Below are 25,949 nucleotides of genomic sequence, written 5' to 3' on the forward strand. Positions count from 1 at the left end.
ACACCGGGTTTTTTCCCGGTGTCCCGCCGGGCCAGTACGACACTGCTACAGGGCGCGCAAAATAGTTAATTCACAGACATTTTATACAGAATCAGCAGCGTGCTGAGGTTTATTGTTGCGCCGGTAAGACTGCAGCAGGCAATATACAGAGATATATTTATCAAAGAGTGACGTAAGAGTCCGCAGAGAGAAATACCGCCTCACTCCATTCATTTCTATGGGGTTTTTAAAGGCTTATTTATCAAAGGGTGAACTATTACTATGACCCTTTGATAAATACGCAGTTAAAAATCCCATAGAGACAATTTCACTCTGAGGACTGTGGAGATCTCTAACGTCACTCTTTCATAAATCTACCCCATAGTGCGTAGCTACTGGCTGGCTAACGAGTCATTTATTTCTTTGTGTGGTGTTTTGTTTCCTCTCAGTGTAAACGGCGCAAAGCCTTGCCATCTTTATTCCTCGCTCGATATAATATCCCCACAATCCTGAACCCACAGGTTTATAGCAGCCGGCAGTTTGAGGGCTCCTCACCAGCGCAGCGCGCACTAAGATCTGAAAGAAGGAAAGCTACTCACACGGTTTTATTAATCACTGTTATCCGTCGATTTCCCCATCTCTGTCAACTCGTTACCCAATTGGTTCAATTCTGTCTCTATCCCCATCGCGGCCAATCAGAGAGCGGCAATGTTTTTCAGCGCTGCCCCACAATAAAAAGGACCTGGATAAAGACATGAGAAAGCAAGTTGGACGGGCCCGTGAGGAAGAAGAGGCTGCGGCACCGGGACTGACCCGTGCCAAGAGAAAGTCAACATCAGGCAGCCTCCCTGGGACCCGGACCGACCCAGTCAGCAAGAAGTCAAACTAGAAGCATCAGTGTGGGGACTTGTCATCAGGTAAATAATAAGGGCAGTAAGGTATGAAGATCAGTGTATTGAGGAGGGACAGGCAGAGCCCCTAGTAATGGTCAGTGTGAATCAGATGGGGGAAGTGTCCGAGACAAAAGAGTCTCCTTTGTACTGACACACAACAGCTGTTCCACTACAGCCCCCAGCAAGTCGCTTCTATAATTCTAGCAGAACTACTACAGTCACCTTCATACTTGTACTGGCCACTAATAGTGATGCCCAACTTGTTCCGCTCTCTCAGCTGTACACAGATGGTCTTTGTCTTCCAGGGGAGTCTGGGATTTGTAGTTTAACAGCTGCCAGTGTAATGCTTTACTGTACAGAAAAGAGCTGTTGTGTTTCATGACAATGGCCTTTGGGAGCAAGTGTGTCACACTGGGGGAACATTTTCTGGGCTACACTTTCACCATAGATGGGGATTTCAGTGCCAATAGGTGTGATGGCTCATGTGTTAGTGATGGAGGCAGTTATATTTCATGCCGGTGTTAGTGATGGAGGCAGTTATATTTCATACCCGTGTTAGTGATGGGGGCAGTTGTGATATTTCATGCCGTGTTAGTGATGGGGGCAGTCAGTGTCAAACTGGCCCACAGGGATACCAGGAAAACTCACGGTGGGCCCAGGTGTCACTGGGCCATCTTGCTTCTAACCATTTAGACTATATCATTGTCATTCCCTATATTTTTTATGGGAAAAAAGAGGCTTAATAATGGAAGAAAAGAGTATAGAATGTTGATATAAAAGACTAGGATAATAAAGTAGAGGAGGAATAATAGTTCGGAAAGTGGCCCCACGGTCTTGTGGGCCCCTGGCATTTCAGTCCGACACTGGTGGCTTTTGTGACAATTCATGCCGTGTTAGTGAAGGGGGCAGTTATATTTTATGCCGGTGTTAGTGATGGGGGCAGTTATATTTCATACCGGTGTTAGTGAAGGGGGCAGTCAGGGCTGGTCCTATCAAATGTGGGGCCCAATTGGGACCATGTTGGCGGGGCCCCTAGACAAAGTGTTGCTGGCTACTGACACAGCAAGTATTTAGGAAAATAAGGGCATACAGGCACAAAATAGAAAGGAAAGGGGCAGTGCGGGGCCCCCAGAGGTGCGGGGCCCAATTGGCCTAAGGCCGGCCCTGGGGGCAGTTATATTTCATGCCGGTGTTAGTGAAGGGGGCAGTTATATTTCATGCCGGTGTTAGTGATGGGGGCATTTATATTTCATGCCGGTGTTAGTGATGGGGGCAGTTATATTTCATACCGGTGTTAGTGAAGGGGGCAGTTATATTTCATGCCGGTGTTAGTGATGGGGGCAGTTATATTTCATGCCGGTGTTAGTGATGGGGACAGCTGCCAGTAGAGTTGTGGGTTTATTACATTGGCAGGATTACTAAGTATTGTGATATGATAAGACACTTTTATTTGGGCTGGTGCCATAGTGTTGAGATACAGGGTCTTTATAGAAAAGCGCAATAAGCGGAAAATGCCCCATTGCTTGAGCTACGACTCCTCCCTGGCGGCTGATGTGGATGATGCCGGTCCGTATATCATGTATTGTGACACTGGGATGCTTATTATTGAAGTGGAGCTGTAGTACAGGCAGAGCAGTTGTATGTAGCAGCTAAGTCCACTGTTAGCGCCTTGCTATTGCGCCGGGGAGCGCTAGCTGGCCTGACATTAGCACTGAGCTGTGGGTAGCGCTAGGTGCACTTCTAAGCGACGTATTTGTTCCCTTTGCGCGGGCACATGTCATATCCCCCGGCCCACGTCGCCATTGCCTGATAGTTGCTCCCCACTTCCGACCATTGCTCCTCCGTCTCTCCCTGACAGCAGCCTCAGGTGAGTTTGTGCCGGTGGGCAACTACATGACCGCTGCATACATTCAGCCTCTGTGACGGCTCCGGTAACTATTCAGCCCTCACAACCCACCCCCAGCCCTCGCACTGCCCTGTCCCATCTCCCTCCTCCTCCGCCCGCTGGGCTCGCGCTTCTTCCGGCACCTTCACGCGCTTATGAGCTACAAGAGTCGCATCCTCGCGCCTGCTGGTTCAAACCGGCTTTCTCCTGACATCTGATTTCATCGCTCCCTCAGACTGATACTTTAGCCAATAGAGCGCGAGTACCGGGACATGCTACGACCAATTAGAGACTAGAGGCGGGGCCTTTACTCTAGGAACGCGCTTATTGCCTGCTTGGTTGAAAACAATCTGCAGGCTGTCAATGTATTGATTTTTCTGTTTGTTTTTCGTGTTCGGAAGGTTTACAGCAGAAGCAGCTTCATTTGATTAATAAAAGAATGACATATGATTATAAAGATACTCAGTGTATTTTCTGGAATGGTTAACCCGTAACATCAGCGCCTCAAAAACTGACGCAGTATAAGGTTTATCTTAAAGACGCAGTAACACCCGGAAATGTATATGAGTGGGGGTTGTTGTTGTTACGACAACAGAACAATAAGAGCGCATAGTAAACACACATCGATAGAAGATTTGACGTGTTTAAAAGACACAATTTTTACTTGTACAGACTATTACTATATGGCAATGCCATTCCAAGACAAATGACTTATTTAATTTACATAAATCTAATTTATTTTTACTGTAGTTTGCCTGAATAAAAAAGAATACTTAAGCACTGGATAACAAAAGGAATTACTGTATAATACGACATGTATGATATGACAGGGCAGTGCAGAAAAGATTCCTTTGCCTTATTATTAATGTTGTATAAAAAAAACAAAAATAGATCAGTTGAAAATATAGCGACACCTCTAATAAATGCATGCTGCAGGGCTTTGCATTTCATATAAATTGCAAACAGTGCAGTCCTAGTTCTAGCTGTATTTTATGTGTCATCCAATTTTCATGTGGTAACTCTATTACACAGATTATATATCATTCATATCAGACCCTGCCCCAAATAAGCTGATGATCTAAGTTTCCTATCACATATACTATAGTCAATTGAGTTCTTCCCATATGGTTTTGGAGTGTGGGAACCCAGAGGAAATCCATGTATGAGAGGAGAACATAGCCTTTGCTGATAGGGTCCTGGCTGGGATCAAACATAAAACATTAGGTCTGTAATTGTCTGTTTTCATAGAATCCTATCTGTACGTGTAATCTTTATTTGTAAATATGTCTTTCTTCCTGAACTATGTTTAAGTCAAGTACGAGCTGCAAGTTGGTAAAGCTGGCCATAGACGCAAAAATCCGATCGTGCGAATCAACGTACGATCGGACTTTCCCATCTCCCGACCCGCCACTAACCATTCAGATCAAAGTCTTACTATTCCGATCAAATAAAGAAGTGAAAGAACAGATCAGCCAATGTACTACCTCTGACAGCAATCGTACGATAGTTATGTCTGACAAAGCTGAAAATCGTAAGATCAGCACTACACGCAGAGATATTATCGGCAGTCGACAGAAATTTTCTAACCTGTCCGATCGACCATATGACCGATCTCCGCCGGACGAAAAATGTCGGGACTCTCCACACACGGTCCGAAAATCGTACGAATCCTCGATTCGTACGACCGGATCGTTGCGTCTATGGCCAGCTTTACACATATATAAGAGGTCATTTACTCACCAATGCAAAGTGTGCAAAGTGCAGTCTCAGGCTCAAGTCGCCATTTTATTTACCGACAATGCAATGTCGTGCCCCACAACATCAGAGTAATTATGGCTGTGAGGTGGCAAAAAGGGTTGTCACCAGTTCGGTTTTTACCCAAACAGTTAGGTTTTTGTAAGGCCTGTTTGGGTTTGAGCTTTTTGTTCAGTTTTCAGCCTTATGAAATCCAAATAATAATCTGGCCAATACATAAAAAACATATAAATACTAAGATACTCACCTCAACATATCTAAGTTGCTATCAAGTGCAGTTAATTTCTTATTATTACAGATACAAAAAAAGCAAATCAATCAAAAACAAGATTTTATTTTTCTAAATTAGCATTGCTGTATTTCAGAGCTTCCCAGATAACTGATTTGTGTATAATAGATCTCATACCTCTAATTAAAGGATTGGGCTTACTCGTAAAGCAGAATATAGCTAGAGAGAAGGTTGCCACCAGTGTGGTTTTGAACTTGGCATCAACACTTTAAAACATTGCCAAAACTGGAAAGAAATCAAGCCAGTTGCATCTAAGTGATAGCCTCGCCCCGCTGTCATAACTCCACCAACATCATTGTGCTCACCTCTGATGTCATCAAGCCTGTTCCTACATCACTGCACCACCCCCAATGCTATCTACCCCACCCCCCTGTTCAGGTTAAGCAGTCAGCAAAGGTGGCAACCCTAGTGGCAAAGTTCCTGGTACAATGTGGTGCTTATGTAATTACACAATTTTGGATGTGCTTCAACACAGATCAGATGCAAATACAATTGTCCATCCATGAGTATACACTGCTTGCCACTGCCACCATCTCTCTTAATAATGCCCAATCCTGACACCTTTTGTTCTATACACCCCTCTTTTATATCTGTTTTAATTTAGATTTACATGTTAGTTGTTAATGTATCATTGATGTTCTATTGTGCAGAGCTGAGTAATATGTTGGTGCTTTATAAATACATGTAATTAATAATAAAAAAAAATAACTGGCATAGTTATATGCTGTCTGTTCACTTTTTCTGCAAGACACTGTTTTGTTTTCCTGAGGAAATTATTTCATGGCTGTACTTTAGTACCTGGTGTTGACAAAGAAGTAGTAGAGTTAATATCTGTCACCTTGTGGCTGGAAATGTTTGCAAAGCAATAAACAAATCTCACTGGGAAGCAGTTGGCATGATTATAATTGAAAGGGTCTTATCTGTTTATGAAGTACTTTAGTTATCTCTTTGTCAATTTCCCCCTGTAATCTTGTTACGTTACTGAGATGTTAATCCGCTAGAGCTTTGTCCGTTTGATATCTTTTAATTGATAAGAATAAACTCTATGACATGTCTTAATGCGGCCATACACAGGCAGATTAAAGCTGCCAATATCAGTCCAGTCTTGGTGAAAATGACTCTAACTATATATTTATTTTTTCATTTCTTGTTCCATAGAGTTGATATTAACAAAGGCAATATAAATATATAACTGAAGACATGGCACCCACTTTGGCAACAGCACACCGGCGCCGTTGGTGGATGGCATGCACTGCAGTGGTGGAGAACCTTTTCTTTTCAGCTGTGCTGCTAGGATGGGGTTCTCTCCTTATTATGCTGAAGTCAGAGGGATTCTATTCATATTTATGTCACTATCCAGGTAAGAAGGGTCATAGCTTGTGAAGAAGAATTTTACCTGTAGGGACATTTAAAGATCTATCTTGGTGGGGATGTTTAATTGCTTTCTCCTTAACTATTTGCCCCTACATGTGCTGATTTTAGCCACTGGGACCCTTAAATATGCGCTACGAAATAAGTTGGTGCTATAAAAATACATGTTAATAATAATAATAATAATAATAAAGTAACAGTTCAGTGTAAAAATAAAAACTGGCTAAATAGATAACCTGTGCAAAATATTTTTTTTTTAATATAGTTAGTTAGGCAAAAATATAATGTATAAAAGCTGGAGTGACTGGATGTCTAACATAATAGCCAAAACACTACTTCCTGCTTTTCAGCTCTCTAACTCTGAGTTAGTCAGCGACTTTAAGGAGGACCACATGCGACATAACTGTTCAGTGAGTTTGCAATTGATCCTCAGCATTCAGCTCAGATTCAAAAGCAAACAGTTACGATCCATGTGCCCTCCCCTCAAGTCACTCAGTGGAAACGCAGAGAGCTGAAAAGCAGGAAGTAGTGTTCTGGCTATTATGTTAAACATCCAGTCATTCCAGCCTATATACATCACATTTTTGGCTAACTAACTATATTAGAAATATTTTTTATTTTGCACAGCCTATCCATTTATCCAGTTTTTAATTTTATACTGAACAATTCCTTTAATAACTAGTAACACTAAAACTTTATGCAGGAAGAATCATTCACATTTTGTAGCCTTTAAACTAAGTGAATCATATTTCATGTGATATTTTCATACTGGCACTTGTGTTTATGAAAAACAGTGAATGCTGCTCCCAGGAATTAGCAGTGCATTAACAAGGAACACCTAAACTCACCTAAAGCCTTCAGCAAGGTGATCCTCTTGAGCAGAATTTTTATATTCAGTCATAAATCCTCAATTGCTTTATTGTTTTTTCTTACTATGTTACTATGTCTTACTATGAGATTGTTTACAGATAGGCTTAGGATGTTTATGGTAGTTTTGTTGGTAGTCATTAATGTCCTTGTGCCCTATAAAAAAAACTAAGCCATTAGCTTCTGCCAGGTATTATAATTTATTTATATGTTAATGTGGTATCTGTGAGACATACTGTAGGTACCAATGTTTTGATAAGCTAGAAAAGTCTCACAAAACACACTATGTTTTTCTAAATTCATATATGGTGATTGTAATGTTGCTTTAATGCAACTTTTTTTTCGTCTAAAACCTGTTTATTATTTATGCCCCTATCAGTCCATCCTTTTATACAAATTGTAGAATACAGATACTCTTACAGTAAGCATGTATGTATGTATGTATGTGTGCAGATTCTTATTTATATAGTGCTACTTGTATACAAACCACTGTACAGGTTTACAGTACAGATGGAGGAACATACTTTGCAATAATTAAAAAATAAATATATACATTTACAAGGATGTTATGACATCGAAGGAAGGAGATCCATGCCCCACAGTTTACAGTCTAATAAGTGCAGCTATTTAGATGTACTGATGCTCCAAAGGGTAGGTTAAGGGTAGATTAAAATGAAACATGCATCACCAGGACTGCATATCTAACAAAATCCAATTAATTAAGTTGGTCAAGTAAGCCAGTTGTAACTGCAAAATGAACTGATGCATCTGTACTATATAGGGCAGGGAGCACTAATCTTTGCACCTCTCATGTGCATGGAGCATTGCACAGCCATACTCTATGTCAGTTCAAGGTGGAAGACTCTGGCTAATAAATTCAGTCAGCAGACTGAGGCCTTGTAAATTAGTTATTGCAGATTAACTATTATTAGGACAGCTAAAACTACTAAAGTGTGTTGCACGCTGCTTTATGTCAGGGTTTACTCAAACTGCTTAAGTCCCCTGAGTCACAGATCCGGTTATAAACCAGTCATCCCGTACTTTTTTCTAAATAGACATATCAGAAGGGTGGTGTTAACCGAAGAAAGGGCGACAGGAAATTCCTGCATGTAAAAAGTGTCTACTGGCAAGTTCCTTCTGTGTGCTCACAGTTCTGCAGAAAAGAAAGCTAGGTTTTGCCTTCTAAAGATGTTCATCCATGGACCAACATTACATGCCAACTCGGGCTCTCCAAATGCTGCCAGTTTGTTGTTGTGTATGCTGCAAAATCATTTGGTGACCTCACCAAGTGAGCGGCATTTCCAGTGAATTGCTCAGCATCATTCAATATTATAACAATACTGGGGTTAGGTAAAGTGGCCAATGATTACAGTCACAAAATGGTTTGCTACAGAACAGTGGTGGATCAGTGTGTTACATAAACCGTGGCTAAACCTTTAGCCAGCCTTAAATATTGCTTAATATTACTTTAGCAAAGGGGCAGAGGGCAAAACATTTTTGATGCTTTAGCAGCGCAGACAGCACCTTATTTACTCCAGAAAGTGCTGCAACAGGCAAGAAATTGAGTAGACGTAGCATAAAATATGTGGTATGAAAAGAGGACTCTGATCGCATCTGCATGTACTTTTCCTATATTTAATAGTTCAGAAACAGCATCTCAGCAGTACAGCACTGCACTTTGAACTGTTAGTTAAAACTCAGCTGCCTATCCAAGCAACTTCCAGAACTGCTGAACTTTGGTAAGAAAAGAGCATCCTGTCTAGCCTAAGTCATCACTAATTCCTAAGGGGACCATTCAATTTGTTAAGTGAGCTTTTCCTGCCATCAAAAAACATTGTAACTGATTTATTATATACATCATATTTATCTATATCAGGGATGGGCAGACTATGGCCCTCCAAATGTCACTAAAATACTCATTTTCAACAGCACCCCATGTAGGGTTAACAACTTTTCCAAAAAAAAAATTCCTATATATTTATCTTTTTTCCCTATTAATAACAATGGTTTTAACCATCATTTTTACCAGCCAGGTGGCAACCCTAACCCCATGACAGTGTACACGGTGTTGCAGCAACATTTCAATGGCTGTCCATGAGCTCTGTCTGCATTGCTTACATACAAAGACTCTGAATGTGCATAATAAACATTTATTGCATGGTTACTGTCACATTGGTAGCCACCATTAAATATTACAGACCAACCCCATTTTCTATGATGTCTATGTTCCTGGCCCGCACACTTCCCCTGTGTTTGAGACCATGCACATATTACTTTTCAATAGCTGAAGCCATAGTCCACTTGAAGTAAAGAAATTTTCTGATATTTGCATCTGTGTGTTGTGGTTTTAGATCACTTTTTCTTTGGACTATTCCTCCACCAGATATCAAAACCCTAAAAAGTGTATTTGCAACCCAGTTTCTGTAAAAGCATGTTTATAGCCTCATTTATTTTTATTTAGTGCCATAAAAACCTCATCACACACCAGTAAAAGATTATCCATAATGCACATTAATCCTGCAATTATATTTTATATGGTAGAGGCACGTTTTAGATCAGGGTTAATTTTCCCTTTAAACTCAATGGTGTTATTCAAGCAGGTGTCTGCGTGAGATACTGACAGTTGCTGTAGGGTAGATGTTCACACCCAAAATGTATCTGAATCAGAGATATCGAGGATGTCTTGTTTAAGACTCCTTCTTGACTGCATGTTACTGCACCTTTCTATAGTCACTGAAATAGCAGTTGCAGCACTTAGGCTAAACTGCTGGCTCACAAAATTATTGTTTAAACTTGAGAGAGCATATTTGAACACTTTGTAGTGAGTGGAGATATATGATATGCTGGTTGTTATAATTTTAAAATCACTGTAAATATGCCATGACATTGTGCATGCACTTCTCATTGGTGCTGGGCATGCTTATGATCCTGAAAATATCCAGATTTCATAAGAATATATGTTTGAACTGCTTTGTAGTTGTTTCCTTTTCCTTGCTTAGCTTTCTTATCGAAATTAGGTTATGGGCATAAAATCCTGCACTGATGTAAACAATGGGTTTCAGTGTGTAATACTGACCAGACAGTAGCATCTGCCATTGGATGCACATTTCCCATTCAGATTAATGATAAACAGCTGCAGGTAGAAGACCACATCAGTAGAAATAAGGCATGTTCTACAGCTGTTAGTAACTGCTTTTTATTATTTTCAGTTTTTTACATAATTTTGCAGTAGGACATTTGAATTTATTGTGTAGTTGTGGTAACCCAACTTTAACTGCATGGCTACCAATTATTGGGTTTTTACTTCCAAGCCACATTGAGAACCCTTAAAATATGTAATTCATTTGACAGTCATTTCTAGGCATTGAAACAATGTAATTTTATTTTATTGATTAATTTAATTTTATTTTAGTTTCATTTCAAATATTTGAAAACAATTAAAATGCATGATTGCTTGCCATTTGTTTGAATATATTATTTGTTTTGATAACAGTTTCTTTATGGTCTTGTTTGATCAAAACCAGCTTGGAGTTTCCATAAATTGTGTTTGTTCAAGTTCTGGTTAATCTTCATACAGCCAGACTGTGCACAGCAGAATCGTGCCAATTGAACTTTGTATGCCTGGACTAAGCTCCCTTTCCTATAATCCTGACTAATATATCTTTGTGCAGAATAGTAATTGCTTCTCCATATTCACCTTTGTACACTGAGATAAGATTTCCAAGCAGGAGGGTCAGAATTCATGGGCAAAATTAATTTTTTGGACTTTTTTGTCCCTTTCTTTTTGTTTCCATTATTAACTCAGGATCTTTTAAAATTTGAGTGCATGTTAATACAGTAGTCCACAAACAAGTAAATCCATTTAAGTGCAATAATAACACATTTACTCTACCCCTGTTTGAAGAATATGAAGATTATCTAGAGTTCAAAGGAGATTAACATTTCATTTTATGCTGTTTCTTGTACTCCTAACTTCCTAATGTGAAGCTGTTGTTTGTGCTGTAACCCTAGATAGGATCATTGTGACCACTTTAGGGAATCAAGCATATAGGATCATTTTGGATCTGTGCCATATTCTCTGGCAGGGGATTTTAATTTGTATATGGTTGTTAACTGGTTTGTGTTGACATCTTTGCTTTGTCCTTGATGGTGGAAAAGGCTTGCCAGTGCTGCCTGATGAAGGTCCAGAGAGATGCAACATGATGACATTGAGTAAGCAAGAGAGGGCATGTCTGTTTTTCTATTGCTTTGTCATGCAATGTGTCTTGATCATACACTATAACCCGAACAGAATCAGATGAAGCTGAACACTTTAAATGACCTTAGCAGGATGACGGCGAGTGGACCCAAAGCTGTTAACCCCTGGCAAAGGAGGGATTTTCTCCCTGAAATGTTGCTTTGTATCACTGACTCATATCAGTAAATATGCTATGTGCCTATTATGGTGATACTTTGCCAAATGTCCAAGGAATTCTAGCACCATAGAGGTAAACAATTTAAAGGAGAAGGAAAGCTACAGAAGGAAAGCTACCAAAGCAGTTTATCGCCAATAGATTAGCCACAATAGTGTAAGCTATAGCACTATATTTATTCTGTAGAATGCTTTACCATACCTGAGTAAACAGCTCTAGAACTCTCTCTGTTTGTTTAGGATAGCAGCTGCCATATTAGCTTGGTGTGACATCACTTCCTGCATGAGTCTCTCCCTGCTCACTCATGGGATCAGATAACAGCAGGGAAGGGAGGAGGGGGGTAAGGGAGAGAGAGAGAGCAGCAAACTGAGCATGCTCAAGCCCCAGCCCTGGAGGTTTAAGCTGAAGGAAGGAAGTCTGATACAGAAGCCCATGTATACACAATAGAAGGAAATAAATGCTGTGTTTCTTTTGATAGAGGACTCAGAGCGGCATTACTGGTGTATTTATAGAGAACTTTCTTAAAAAGCTTACTTAGTTTTAGCATTTCCTTCTCCTTTTAAGGGGTATACAGGAGTGCTTCCATATTGAGTGATGACTTTTGATAGAAATTTTTACCTTTTGTTATTAAAATGGTAAGCTGATCTGTGCAGCAAAACAGCGTCTATACCTTAAATTGATAACTTACTCAGATATCCATAGTACTTACATTCTTACATAAAGCATTGTCTATTAAAAGAAATATTCCAGCTCTGTTGTTTTACTGCAGGCCACCCATTTCTTTCATATACACTGTACTTGAAAGCAAATAGAAGAAACAAGGCTGAGAGTAAGCCGACAAGAATAATCAATAGTTTGATTTTTTTGCTACTTGGACACAGAGTTACAGGAAACAAGCAGTGATTTTCAGGCGTCTGTGCAGCAGAGGGTGATGATATATATAGCCTCTACCTTCCAGCCCATTAGAAACGCAGTGCAAGTCATTTCACTACATTGAAATTTTATCATGTGTTTATAGGATATGAATAGCCTAAAAATGGCCTAGTGTTGTTCCAATGCAGTATATTTGTACACAAGTATATCATAATCCAGCATTTAGTGTCAGTTACCCATGCATGTGCCAATAATACTGATGTCCTTCATCAATGAACATCTCACATCAAAACATATCAATAAGGTGGTGGCTCAATGAAATGATTGTACCCATAGTGTATTAACCAGAATATTGCCATTTGGAGCAAAAACTAATATATATAGCGCAGATAGATTTATGTTTTGAAGTGTGATGCTCACTGGTTTCAATGAAGTGCAGTAATGTGGTGGTTATTGGTACCACGTGCATGGGTTATTGCCACTAGAGGCAGGTACATCTAGAAGATTGCAACTATATGACCTTAGGCAGGATAATTGTCCTGTCCCTATGAGCTTTCTGCTTTTTTAAGGCTATTTGTTGATAGCAGGTTTGAAAATTCTCTTCTGTACTCGGCTGCTCTTGGAACCATTACACATGTTTGGTTCAGCATTGTGCATTTTGTTTTATGATGTATGGGATCTGCTCAGCAGGCCGGAATAACACATTTGCACTGTCCCTTCCAGGGTGTGTGAAGGGTGCAGTGTGATATGGCAAGAGAATTAATTGGGCTGACTGCAATAGCTAGCCCCATATTTACAAAGTGAGAAGCTTTTATCAGGCACTGAAGAAAAATGCCTGCTTCTTCACTCAAGAGAATTCCCGGGTTACACTTTGGCATGCTACAAAGTAACACAACAATTAGTCCTGCTACTGTGTGTCTGAAGCAACTCGCAGTGTCCATGAATTCCATGGTGCTGAATGTGTGATGGGAGATTTATTCACTGGAAACACAAAATATAAATAAATAAAAATGGAGGGTCACACGGCTGGATATCTTTGTGATAGTATATGTGAACATATAATAACAGGGTAGCAGTGTCAGTTTTAGGGCAAGAATGGAAGAATATTATATTGTAGGGAAAAATATTGCAGATATAGTCTCTGGCTTAAACTCTGTGCTGTTAGTGTATGTGTGCTTCTCATTCTGTTTCATCTATCTCATTGCCCATCCCTCCCATCTTGCATTACTCAGTATCTCCTTCTGTCAATTCATCTCCCTTGTTGGGGATTTTATGTTCCAGTATGACTGATAGCATTGTGCTGCCATATCACTGCTTCACAAGCCACCTCCCATTTCTTTATCATTAGTGTGCCATTTCTGTTGATGGCTTTTGAAATAAAAAATGGCTTTGGTGACCTGCACTCTGCATACAGCTATGTATCTTGCACATTGCATTTTTTCTTTGTGAAGCCAAAATAATTCAACAGGTCACAGGTGCCCTTTCTCAAAGATTCAGTGATTCTGGTTGCTCACTTTCTACCCTGGGCCTGTGCTCCTCTTCTTATAAAATGCACTCAGTGTACTTCACCTTTGAGCAGCGTGCTTCTATCTTATTTAATTGTCCAAAGAATCCTCACCCAGTTTGGCCTATGTACTTCCTATTTCTATCCAGAAGAGCACTAGCTTCCTTTCCTTCTTCTATACCCCCCTGCCTGGAGTATTTTCAGGGACAATTGTTCCTTGGAAGAATAGTCAGAAACATGCCATGAAGTAAGGGACTTATATTGTACAATAACATATTCCATACACACACCTTTTGACATCAGGCCCAGACTGGTGATTCTGGCAAATGCCAGGGGGGCTGATGTAAGTTGCCATAGATAGTAACTATGTATTGGGCTGTTTGAACAGTTGTGTACGCTAATGGGGGAATGTAATATTGGTCACTAATTCAAAAACCGCAATTAGTTCACAAAATAAAAAAAATTGCCTTCATGAATATTTTGCCCCTCACATGACAGTAGGATAATGGTTGTGAATTTAATAGTTTGCACAGTGTTTGTATTACTGAAAAAGTTGCTACGTGTGCTCCAAAAGTTTACACCACCTTCAAGCAGGTGTTAAAGGTTCACAATGCGCAAAAAAAGGTTTGCAATGCAATAAAAGCCTACTGAAGAATATTACAAATTTGTTCTCTTTGCGTATTTCCCCCCTAAGTGTGAGGGCCTTTGACATGTTTTTTTTTAAACATTCTTCTCCAGAATACATAGACATTTTGCAATTGTTCTCATTGATTGTCTCTCAGGCACAGTCAGAGTTAAAGCTTTCAAGGTATGCAGCATTCCTGGAATTTGCACTGATAAAAATAAGGGCAGCAAAATATGGAATAGATGCAGTGACCATTTAGTATGAAGTAAACACCATGTTAATGACCCAGAACTGTGTAAATACCTTCTGCAGCGGGTTGTGGTTAAATTACAATACCTGTTATCTCTTTAAAAAAAAATCATCTGTTAAGTTCAACCTTTTGTCAAATGGCACACCTCATTTTCACCATCTGTGCCGTCCTGCAGAAAATAATGGTGGTCAAAAGGCCTTTGTCCATCTGTCACTGCTAAAGGGTAACTCGATCAGCCCTTGGAGAATCTTTGTGATTCTAGTACTTTTGTTACCTGTAGCAGCTATTCAATTGTTTACTTTTAATGGGTAGATTAAATAATAAAAGTAGATATGCTTGCTCTGGGTTAGTTGTCTGGGGCAAACTTTTAGTATGTCATTTTGAATTTGATTCGTTTGTGGCACTGAGGGCTTTGTTAAAGAATCATAAAAGAAAAGGTGTAAGAAATATTTTAAAGAAAAGTCTACAATAGTCAGTGCAGTTGTTTTCAGATTGATCACCAGATATAAAGAATGTTTTTCCAATTGCTTTCCATTTTTTATTTTTTTTACTGTTTTTTCAAAATTAAAGTTCCTGTTTCTTTTGTTTCAGTCTGGCAGCTCAGTAATTCAGGTGCAGATTCTGAATTTGTACAATTTGCTACATTAGTTAATACATTTCTCAGCAGCATCTGTGGGATATTAGCAACTATTCAGTTGCAGCTACTGAAACTAAGGGATTCTGCTCAGCAGGGCCAAAGATGAGAAATGTTTTCACTAATCATTTAGAACAGTTTACACCACAGAGTTGATGACCCCCCCCCACAACCAACATAATATAATATCAATATATCAATATTAGAAAAATGACCACAAATAGAAAATAGAAACTAAATGAAAAATACTTTGTTTCTGGTGAACAATCTGAAAACAACTGAGCTGAAAAAAGTGTTGAAAGGTGAACAATTCCTTTAATTTACTGAAATAAAATAAACAAAGAGGGAATAAATAAAGAATATTAGACCTCCCTTCAGTTCTGAGCTGAGCTAGCATTGGCCTCAATATGCAATGCATGTATTAATTGCCAATCCAGGCTGTGTACAGCAAGTACTCTGTGTTCTGAAACCTATCCTGGCAATGCTTGCTGGTTGAGTTTAGCTTTTTTTCATTCAAAGAACAAAACTATTTTTTGTTAAATATTACCAGGAAAGTAATCCAGAATGTCTAGTAAAGGACTATGTTGAAATAAAATGCTCTTTGTATGCAGTCACAAAGACAAGGTGTGGTATCCTGAGCAGAGTACGCTAACTTATTTCCAGGCTTGATTAGACATTTCAGAATGTATAGTATTATACTACATTTGTTTTTTTATTATTATTGTTATCAATAGCATATATCTATACATATATGCTTAAGCACAGTAGTTTATTAGATGAGAGGGACTAAAAACAACAGTCCAGGTAATTTTTTTTCTTCACTATCAAGGGACAGCTGGGATTGACAGCAAAGATAAAAGCATTCACTGAGGGGATCATAACATTTTGGCACAACAAAGTGAATAAAGGTTTCCTTATTTTTTAAAGTAAATAGTAGGGGGCAGAGGCAGTTTGGGGCATTTTTTTAACCATCTGATATATGCCAGTGAAGAATACACCCTGCATTAGAGAGTCTAAAATAATTAGAGTACCTTGGCCTCAGATATAGTTTGGCTCCACTGAGCAGCAGTGAAAGTAGATGGTGTTCAGGACAGAACATATTTATGTTATCTATCATATATATCTTGCAGGTGACAAAGCAGCTTTTGAGTCAGTAGAAAAATAGTGGCTATATGATAGAAAGTATAGTAGGCTAAGGTGGCATCTAGTAGTAAGGTGGATAGCCTCTGAAAAAAGGTGGGATGGTGGGCAAAGGATGCAGTTGGATGCCCTTGTAGTACTTTCGTGTGCACCTTGCAATCTGCACAAGGCACAGGTTGTAGTGAAATCCCTGATCACAATTGTTGTGTAAATTAACACTAGCAAGTGCATTTTGCACCCTCTTAGTGCTTTTGCGCATGCAGCAGTGGATTTGGTAGATGACCCCCTAGGCTAGGCCTATGACTAGGCTTGGCATAGGGAGATAGTATATCTAGCAGTGGGGGTTATAGCCTCTAGGCTGGTACTGTAGCAAAGGGATAACAGGTATAGTATATGAAGCCTATAGTAAGATTTGGAATAATAGCCTCTGAGAAGGGTTTGTGGATAGTAAATATAGTACTGTGAAATGCTGCCTGTAGCAGTTGAGATAATAGTAGTGGAATAGGGTAAGATGTTGGTGGACCTCAGAAAGGGCAGGGTTACAGAAAATGGAAGGTTTTGCATGTGTCTGTGTGTAACTAGCACAATTGTCTCTCTCAAGTTGTGACAAGCCATTGTAGTATGAACTCCCAGTGATCCCTAACAATTGAAGGGATGCTGGGAGATGTAGTTCAGCTGGAAACTGACAAACTGAACTATATTACAATACATCTGTCCTAAATGTCAAGCCTGTCACTTGATAACTAAATATTCAATAACTGAATGCTTTTGAATATCAAAAGGGGTGTAAATGGAAATTAAATTTTTTCCTGATTAAGGAAAATGCAATTCTAAGCAAGCTTCCATTGTACAGTCTATATTAATTGCACTTGAGAGCAGTATATTTTTGTCCCTTTCTGCACTGCTGCTTCTGTCTCTTGAATCAGTGTAGCAGAAATTAGTCATGCAAGCTACTTCACAGAGCTGAGTATCAACTGTTTTCTGCTACGTTGTTTCAACCGATAGAACCAAAAGGGTAGATAGGGTCCGATAGTGGGTTTTTTTTATAGCATCATGACATTTATAAAAAAATGACTGTAAAAATCCATGTATATTGGAAAGTTGCTTAGTATTAACATGTGTTCATTAGGCTAGGGCCAGGCGAGTCCGATCTTGGCTTGCGAACAAAAGCAGACCAAGAATCATCTGCCCTTTTCTGTTGTGCCTGCACCCACAAACATTACCTCCGCTCTGGGGTGCAGACAGATGCTGCAGATTTCAGCACAAAATGCGAACTCTCAGACTCATCTGGCACTAGCTTTGGGTTTATTGGGGAGGGGGGGATTACCTTTATGCCCTACTCGGTTTTATATCATCATGGGAGATAAGATTTCATTGGATTTCATTTAGGAGTTTGTCATCTCCTAATTGTGCTAATGAACATTTTTCATTGCTACTGTATATAGAGAGAGTTCTCTATTAATTTACTGAAGTAAAACAGCCAACCATCAGCCCAAAGATGTCGTTCTTAACATGAATTGCAGATGCTCTAAGACAAACAAGGCATTTCTGCCCTGGGAATGGAGCCAAGGTCCTTCAATGTAGAGGACGGTGGCTAAGCCCTGTTTATATAGACAGGCTGTTCCATTCCAGGGCTTAAACAGAATTTACTAATGTGTTCCGTTAACTGCCTTGCTCACACTTATGATTCCCCTTGTACAGTTGTATAATGGAAGCAGCAGGCAGAGTGTTTGTGCAAAATACATGCATGGCTCAGCCATATTACACTGGCCCTGTGTTTCCCAGAATCATAGCAAAGGCTTGTTTATCTTCCTGACCCTTCACCCACATCTGTTTCCTGTTACCTTATCCATTTCTTTCAAAGTCCCCCAGTCTCTACAAGGAAGGCACAAAGGGAGTTCCCTCCAAAGGGGGATGGGAAGTAAATGATGCAGAGAACACAAAATGGCAGACTTCAGTCAGAGAGAGTCTGTAGCTATGAAGTATTTAAATTCTGTGTAACTATGACATACCCAAAACGGTGAAAAAAGTACATGTAGTATTTCTGTAACGGAATTAACAGAAATAATGTCAACAAAAAGTTGCAGATTAGTCATACTATATCACAATTACAGATTACAAAAACCTGACCTGCTACCAGTACCTTAGGCATTTGTAAATATGCCAGTGAAGTAAACAAAATCCTCATATTTCGGCTGCAAAAATATTGGGTGCACATGTGACAGACATTATACAGACAGGGGCTGAAGGCAGCAAATTGCATCTTCTCTGCTGGCTTAGAAAACACAACATAAAGTTTTAGCTTTATATCAATTAATTCAGATGCATATGGGATCGCAAAGTGACCTGTGCAGCTATACTTATTGCCAACTCATTCTTTTAAGTTTTAACTAAAGCTAGTATGTAAGCCACAGTTGCCAGAGGAAATGGTGTAGGGCTCTGGATATTTAGAAGTTATAAATGCGTGGCTGAAATCAGGGGGTACTGCATTCTGGGACCCTGTAGCAGAGGGGACCCCCCGAGATGAAAAGGCATGAATCATGGCTCATGAAAATGTGACAAATGGACATTATGAATGTGCAAATCAAACTGAAACCTGCAAATTCTGCAGATCATCAGGGGGTAAACCAAATGTTTTCCATAGCTCTCTCTGCCTGCACAGTACACTCTTCTTCCTTCTCTGCCTGCCTGCCTGCCTTTGCTCTTTCATTCTCAATTTAACATCCCCTGTAACAGTAACACCAACAAACGAAAGTGTTTTAATGTAAAAAAGTAAAATTGCCATGTTTGCTTCAGAAACACAACTATAGTTTATATAAACAAGCTGCTGTGTAGCCATGGGGGCAGCCATTCAAGGCACAGGTCGCATAGCAGATGATAGATGTGCTCTTCTGAACACCATTGTATTCTATAACAGAGCTTATCTGTTATCTGCTAAGCAACCTGTGCCTTTTTTCCTTATTCAGGTTGAATGGCTGCCCCCATGGCTAGACGGCAGCTTGTTTATATAAACTATAGTCACTTTTCTAAAGCAAAGACATAACTTTTACCAGTGCAGGGCAACAGTACATTATATTTCTATTAAAACACTTTAATTCTCTGCAGTTACTGTTCCTTTAAGTTATCCCTCCTTTTGCATGTTTTTCTGTGGTCCCACCTATATGGTATGCATAATAAATTTTCTTGATTTCAAATTGTTCCAGATTTTACATCATTTAATTATGCCCCCCCTTGAAAAATGTAAAACGGCGGTATTTCTATAGTCACACACACCCACTTCAGTAACATTAGAGAAGACCTGGTGCAGGTATATAAAAAATGACGACTTGCCAAGCTCAGGTTTGGTTGGAGTCAACTTTTTAGTTTATCGCACATCACTGGTGAACATGGTTTAGGTTGATCATGGGTCAGCCCAAGGGTTTTAAAACATTTATTAAGGGTCCAAGATGAAAGACAGCCATAGTTGGCCCAACCTTGTACAGTATGGCCACCTTTCCAGTGTTTTGATTGTTTCTGCAGGCAGCCCAAATGATCAGAACAGCAAGTAATGTTGTTCATTTAAGGCAACAAGACTGTGCAACGTGTGGTCCTTCTGCTAAGCTTCAAGTACAACTCCCAACATCCCCTTTAGGGGATTTATTGCTGCCTTTAGTTCTGAAATAAGTTTAAGTTCAATAACAGCTATGGTCACTTTGAATGAGAAAATATTTTAAAGACAAGCTCCCAGGCACCAGTGGAATGATATCTCTTTGAATGTATATATTGTATATTATGTTTTAACATAGTCTTTCCACTTGTGTTTTATTTTAGAAAACACAACTTATAATAACAGCACTCTCTCGGGAAATGAGACGGAACTAGTAATGGAGATGAATGGCTGGCTTATTTGTAAGGACCAGGATGAAATGTTAAATTTGGCCTTTACAGTTGGATCATTTCTACTCAGTGCCATATCTCTTCCCTTGGGAATCATTATGGACAAATATGGACCCCGCAAGCTTAGGCTTAGTGGAAGGTCAGTGCATTACCTATTCTACCCCTCTCTTGTCTCTTTTCCATAACACTGTATGACAGCATATTCAGTAAAATTATCATTACATTTTTCTTGCAGTGCCAGCTTTGGGGTATCCTGTCTATTGATAGCATATGGAGCAAGTAATCCCAACTGTAAGTAGCTCTCTTTTTGTGCTTTATCTGCAGTTTAGCTCTGCCAAGCAAAGCATGGTGACATCTTACATATATAAATCCAAATTTGCAGAGAAGGAATGTTTCTTCCATAACATAAGCTATGGCATCATATTTGGGCATCTCCACCCAAAAGTAACTTTCTGAACTACATCTATTTAATACATTTCACTTAACTAGTGTTTTTAAAAGTTAATTGTAATTGTTAATTGTATTTACAGTTGAAAGCAGTAATTGTCTATCTTTTTCTGGTCTGTGGTTCTGGCTGTTGAAACGATGTAGCAAAGTTCAAAGTTTTTCTCCTGGTCTGCTAATCAGCTGGCTTCCGCTGCATTGGTTTCAGAACCAAAAGTGCAGAGAATATAAACAGCTATTTTGTGCTTCTCATATTCTTTTTTGTTGACTTCTGCATTATCAATATTCTTATCTTTATTTATTTAGCACCAACAAATTTCACAACATAGTCCCTATAACATTCATACAAACACACTATTGTCGGTTTTATCAAGAGACAATTAAGTGCCTTTATTTAACCTGTACATTTTGGGTTAGCCCAGATCCCTCAATAAATATATCAAGTTATGGCTTGACTTGCCTGGTGGCCTTTTATTTGCCATTAGTAATAGCCTGGAGGGGATCTTGTTACTAGCCCCAGATTACAAGTCACAACCCAAATTTATAATTTGCCTGTTTTCTTATTCTTCTTATTGCAGCTCTGTCAGTGCTGATCTTTGTAGCCCTGTGTTTAAATGGCTTTGGCGGGATGTGTATGACTTTTACTTCGCTCACAGTAAGTTTGAAGTGATCTCTTTCTCTTCTGCTTTTGTCTGCCTTGTACTAAAGCTTGCTGATCCACCAAAGATGTTGTTGCATGTGACTTCATTATCTATTAAATAACTTTTTTATTTTGAAGCAAATCATTGGAGTGTGACACAAGCTTAAACTAATTAAGTAAGTAATGCCAGTTTTTGGGTCAGTGAACTGCTCATTCATCCGCATATAAGCAACAAAGAATACTGTTGCTACATGACAGTTATTTTTAGGGTACAAGCAACCTGATGAATCTAAAAATATGAAGTTGCACAGACTGTTGCAATCAAGTGCTTGGGTAAATGGGAGATGTTCAACCAACACGTCCATTTGCCTGAAGATTAGAGTGGCAAAAGCAGAGTGCTGTCATAGTGTGTCTTCTGTCTCATTGCCCTAATTGATAAATGGCTCACTTCATCTATATGATTCATGTTTGCTTTCATGCGCCAAGTCTTTTGTTAATATAAGTAAATGTTTATGTTACACTTACACGTAATCCCTTTAGGACAGGATTGTTCCTTTTTACAGCTTGTTTTAATCCCTAAATTAGTTGATACTGCAAGGTAGAAATAAAAGGGAAGTCGTCCTTATTATACACCGGTTTTATTAGTATAATGGCAAGAGATTGCGATTTCTCTGGTAGGCCGCCAGGGGTGCATCTGTTGCTGTTTTCTGTAAAGCTTGAGAATGCTGCTGCCCAGATAGTACAGTATAATCTAACAGTAGCTTGGTCACATCTGTTTTTGCAGATCTATGATTAATATGGATTTGTACATCCATCTTCAGTGAGGATTAACTCGGCTTGTTCTCTTAAACATCCACTTCCTTTGTAGTTTTAACATAAACCAGCAATTTTAGAACTAGTGATGGGTATGTGCACAGCAGATGGATAGCTGTGTGGCAGCACTATTCTAACAAGGAAAATAAGAAAGTGTTGCAAAGAGACATGGGAGTGTTATCAAACATCTTTGCACAATTGTGAAACCCACTAAATATTTTTTAAAGGCTAGTAAACCATAGGAATTTGTAATTTCTGATGTATTCCTCTGGACTCTGGTAAATCACTGGCAGTTATTGCTTTGCCAATGGAGGATACTGTTGAGAAAATTAGGGCAATTGCCCATATGGGCCCTAAGCCGAGTATGAAGACAAAAGGAAGAAGTGATTGGCAAGGGTTATCTCTGTTGGATCTCAATGACTTTTTCAGGGTACAGTCTCAGAATTGTAGCCCTGTGTGTAATTAGCTGTAAGCTTATGTCACAAAGGACATTTGTATTAGCAATGGAAAGCAATAGAAAAAAATGATCAGGTTGCTTTCTATGGGTGGCAATGGAAATCACAGCAGCTGTCCTGGTTTTTTGGCAATAATTAGAAATTAGTGGCAATTTGTAATATTCTATAATGAAATTGTAAATGTCCATATTCCCCTGATAGATTAACATGATATTTACGGATGACTTCATGTATTTTGTAATGTTCTGTGCTGGTTTAGATGAATTCTTTGTTCTGCTTTGTAGTTTAGATCAGATTGCTGTTACCAGCCTGGGACATGGGGTAGAAATTAGACAATGATCTCTTGGAAAAAATTTGTAGTTTCAGGACTTCCAAGAAGCAGCAGCACATTCACAGAGACTGGCTGGAAATAAACATCTGTGGATGTGGATAAAAAAATAGTGCTGGGTTAGATCCTGAAAATGTAATACATATATTTTAGTTAAAGTGGTTTATAAAGGCACAGAATTAATTGGTTAACTCCAGTGCCGGGCAATGCCGGCTGGACGTGCAAAACGCCCCTCCCACCACCGCGCGGCTGTGTGCAAACGAGGACGCACGTGTGCAAGGAAGGGTGGGCGTAGGCTTTAATTGCCCTTTAGATTGTTGTTTCAAAGCATAATTGCAACTTTTTTTTTTAACAAATGCTTTTATTTCATTTACATATCAATATAAAATAATGAACATAGAGGAATTTGGAGATGCATAAAAGTCAATTCCAATGTCAATATACTTTAGCATTTATCAGAAGTATTCCAAACAATGATGTTAACAATTTACCTGCTAAATGACATCTGAATTAAATAGCATTATTATTCCTGCCCACAATCATATTTAAAGAATACTTAACAACTCATAAGTAGTATCTGGTTGATATAATAACTCCTGGGGGATGATCGAGGATTTTGTTTCTGTGGTCGGTGAAGATTTTGAATATATTGATGTGTTTCTTGTAAAAGGATCTTATTTGACAATAATTCTGTCATACCACGTGGTATACCTAAATGCATATAGAGTAATATGTCTGGTATGTGTAGGAAGTGAAGCAATGTAATTCATCCATGTTGAGAAAAATTTTTCTGTGTATTGTTGCTTATTCGTGGTAGATTCCACCCAATCCATATGAAAAATATGGTCAAGTTTTTGTTTAACTTGTGAGAGTGGAGAAGAAGACGAAAAATAGTTTTCCTAGTTGCTGCCATTAATCTTTCTGCTAAAAGTTTCTCAGAGTGTGTAAGATTGACTTGTGAAGGCTTATTCCAAAAATTGCCCATGTTAAAATAAAGGAGTCTGTCTGTTGTGTTAGAGATTTCCAGTATTTCTGAACTTCTCCCCAAATTTGCTGAATACTAGGGCACTGCCAAAGACAACAATTGCAACTTTTGATGAAAATAAATAGGTCAGGACTAAAAAATAAACTTCAGTCAGTCTGCACATTGCTCCACATGCCACTAAAATGAGTGATCTATGAGGCTTTGGCAGGGATTAGGCTGATTGCCATCAGTAGAGAGGAGCAGTGAGCAAGTTCAAGAAATGTGACTGTTTGGGGATATCACATAATTACTTGGAATGCTACTGTTCAGACTACAGAATTGCTTTCCTGGTAATGGACAGAACAGGTGTTGTTTACATTGAACAGTGCTGACGTAGGATTGCCGGTGCTTTTACTCATCTACTCAAGAATGTTTTGAGGTTTAAACTGTTGAGGTTGCCTTGTTTTCCTGCCTGCTAGTTTATTTAAATTCAAGCACACTTAAGCCCTGGATGATAATTCACCATAGAGAAGTTTGACAGTGGACACAAACCAGCTGCTGTCATAACAAAATATATCCGGCTTTGTGAGATAATAGAGAACAGATACAAGGATATTGGCAGCTGCAACAGAAGTTTATGTGCCCAGCACCTCTATATTACTCTAAAGCAGAGGTCCCCAACCTTTTTTTTTACAGGTGAGCTACTCTCAAATGTAAAAGGATTTGCAGAGCCAAAAAATGTCCTTGGAACCTTTCAAATAAGCACTGTTGTTTGTTATTTGGTAGCCCCATATGGACCATTGTACGAGGCTTTGTTTGGAGTAAACTTGTATCCAAAATGTGCCTCCATGCCTGGAATATAAAAAATAAACACCTGCTTTGAAGCATTAAGGGTCAGGGCACACGCTCAGATTCGGGGAGATTAGTCGCCTGGCGACAAATCTCCTCTTCTTCGGGGCGACTAATCTCCCGCCGAACTGCCTCCCGCCAGCTAGAATGTAGATCGCTGGCGGGATGGCACTCGGAGTGCTTCATTTTTCAAAATCGCCCAGAAATTTCCTCGTGAGGCAACTTCGGGCCTCATGACGTTAGTTAACTTAAAATGTGTGCACACAAACAATATTTATTTCACACATAACTAAGAATAAATGAAAGAACATTGTGTTTCAGAGACATAACTACAGAGGAAGCACACCTTTGCTTGCAGGGGGCCCATGAGTGTAGGGAGCCCAGTGAGGCCCTAATCAATGAGTCATTTTAATATATCTCGGTAGACTAGGCCAATTTATTCATATTTTGGGGCCTGTAATTGAATTTGCTATGGGGCCGAGTAACATCTGTTGTGTTCCATTATATACTGCATGCAGAGATACATCCGTTACATCTATTACAAGTGGGATGGATGGAAGTGCATATTTAAGCACCCTTGGGTAACAGAGGTTTAAGAAAGTGTGGCTCTGTGCCTATTTCCTAAGATGCCAACTTACTCTGTCTTTCCCCTACTCTTTCAGTGCTGCTTTATCAGATTTCCATGACCTTTCCTAGTCTGCGTGGCACATTCTTTGAGTCATGGCCCTATCTCTCTGCGTTCCCTTTGTAATGATAAACAAGCACATTTTGCCTGTCCTAAAACAGAGCAGATCAAGTACACCCCTCCTCCAATGAGGGTTCGCCCAGACAGCTCCAGCTTTCTAAGCACTCAGTGATTTGCACAAGCTGGACGGGATTCAGCCGATGACAATGCCCTCATCTTTCTCCTGAATGACGTGTGTGTGTTTAGGGTCACACAATGCAGCCTGTTGTTTCACCTTATACCTACCTTGCCACACGAAATAATAAATATTGTGAGAATATTGTGCATATGTATACACTGTTTTCATTAATATGAACCTTAAAAAGGTTGTTCACCTTTCAAACCCTTTTTTTCAGTTCAGTTGTTTTCAGATTGTTCA

At 39.4% G+C, this 25,949-nt stretch overlaps 1 protein-coding gene across 1 annotated transcript in view; it reads left to right on the forward strand.

Moving 5' to 3' along the window:
- The first annotated feature begins 753 nt into the window (after positions 1-753).
- slc43a2.S (solute carrier family 43 (amino acid system L transporter), member 2 S homeolog) overlaps positions 754-25,949 on the forward strand; it is a 45,753-nt gene continuing 20,557 nt past the window's right edge. Inside the window, 5 exon segments of the mRNA NM_001097830.1 lie at positions 754-896; positions 5,960-6,161; positions 20,288-20,492; positions 20,589-20,644; positions 21,376-21,452. Coding sequence (NP_001091299.1) covers positions 6,002-6,161; positions 20,288-20,492; positions 20,589-20,644; positions 21,376-21,452 — 498 coding nt within the window. The 5' untranslated portion in view covers positions 754-896; positions 5,960-6,001.

This window comes from Xenopus laevis, chromosome 2S (genome assembly GCF_017654675.1).
Source record: "Xenopus laevis strain J_2021 chromosome 2S, Xenopus_laevis_v10.1, whole genome shotgun sequence".
Classification (NCBI taxonomy): domain Eukaryota; kingdom Metazoa; phylum Chordata; class Amphibia; order Anura; family Pipidae; genus Xenopus; species Xenopus laevis.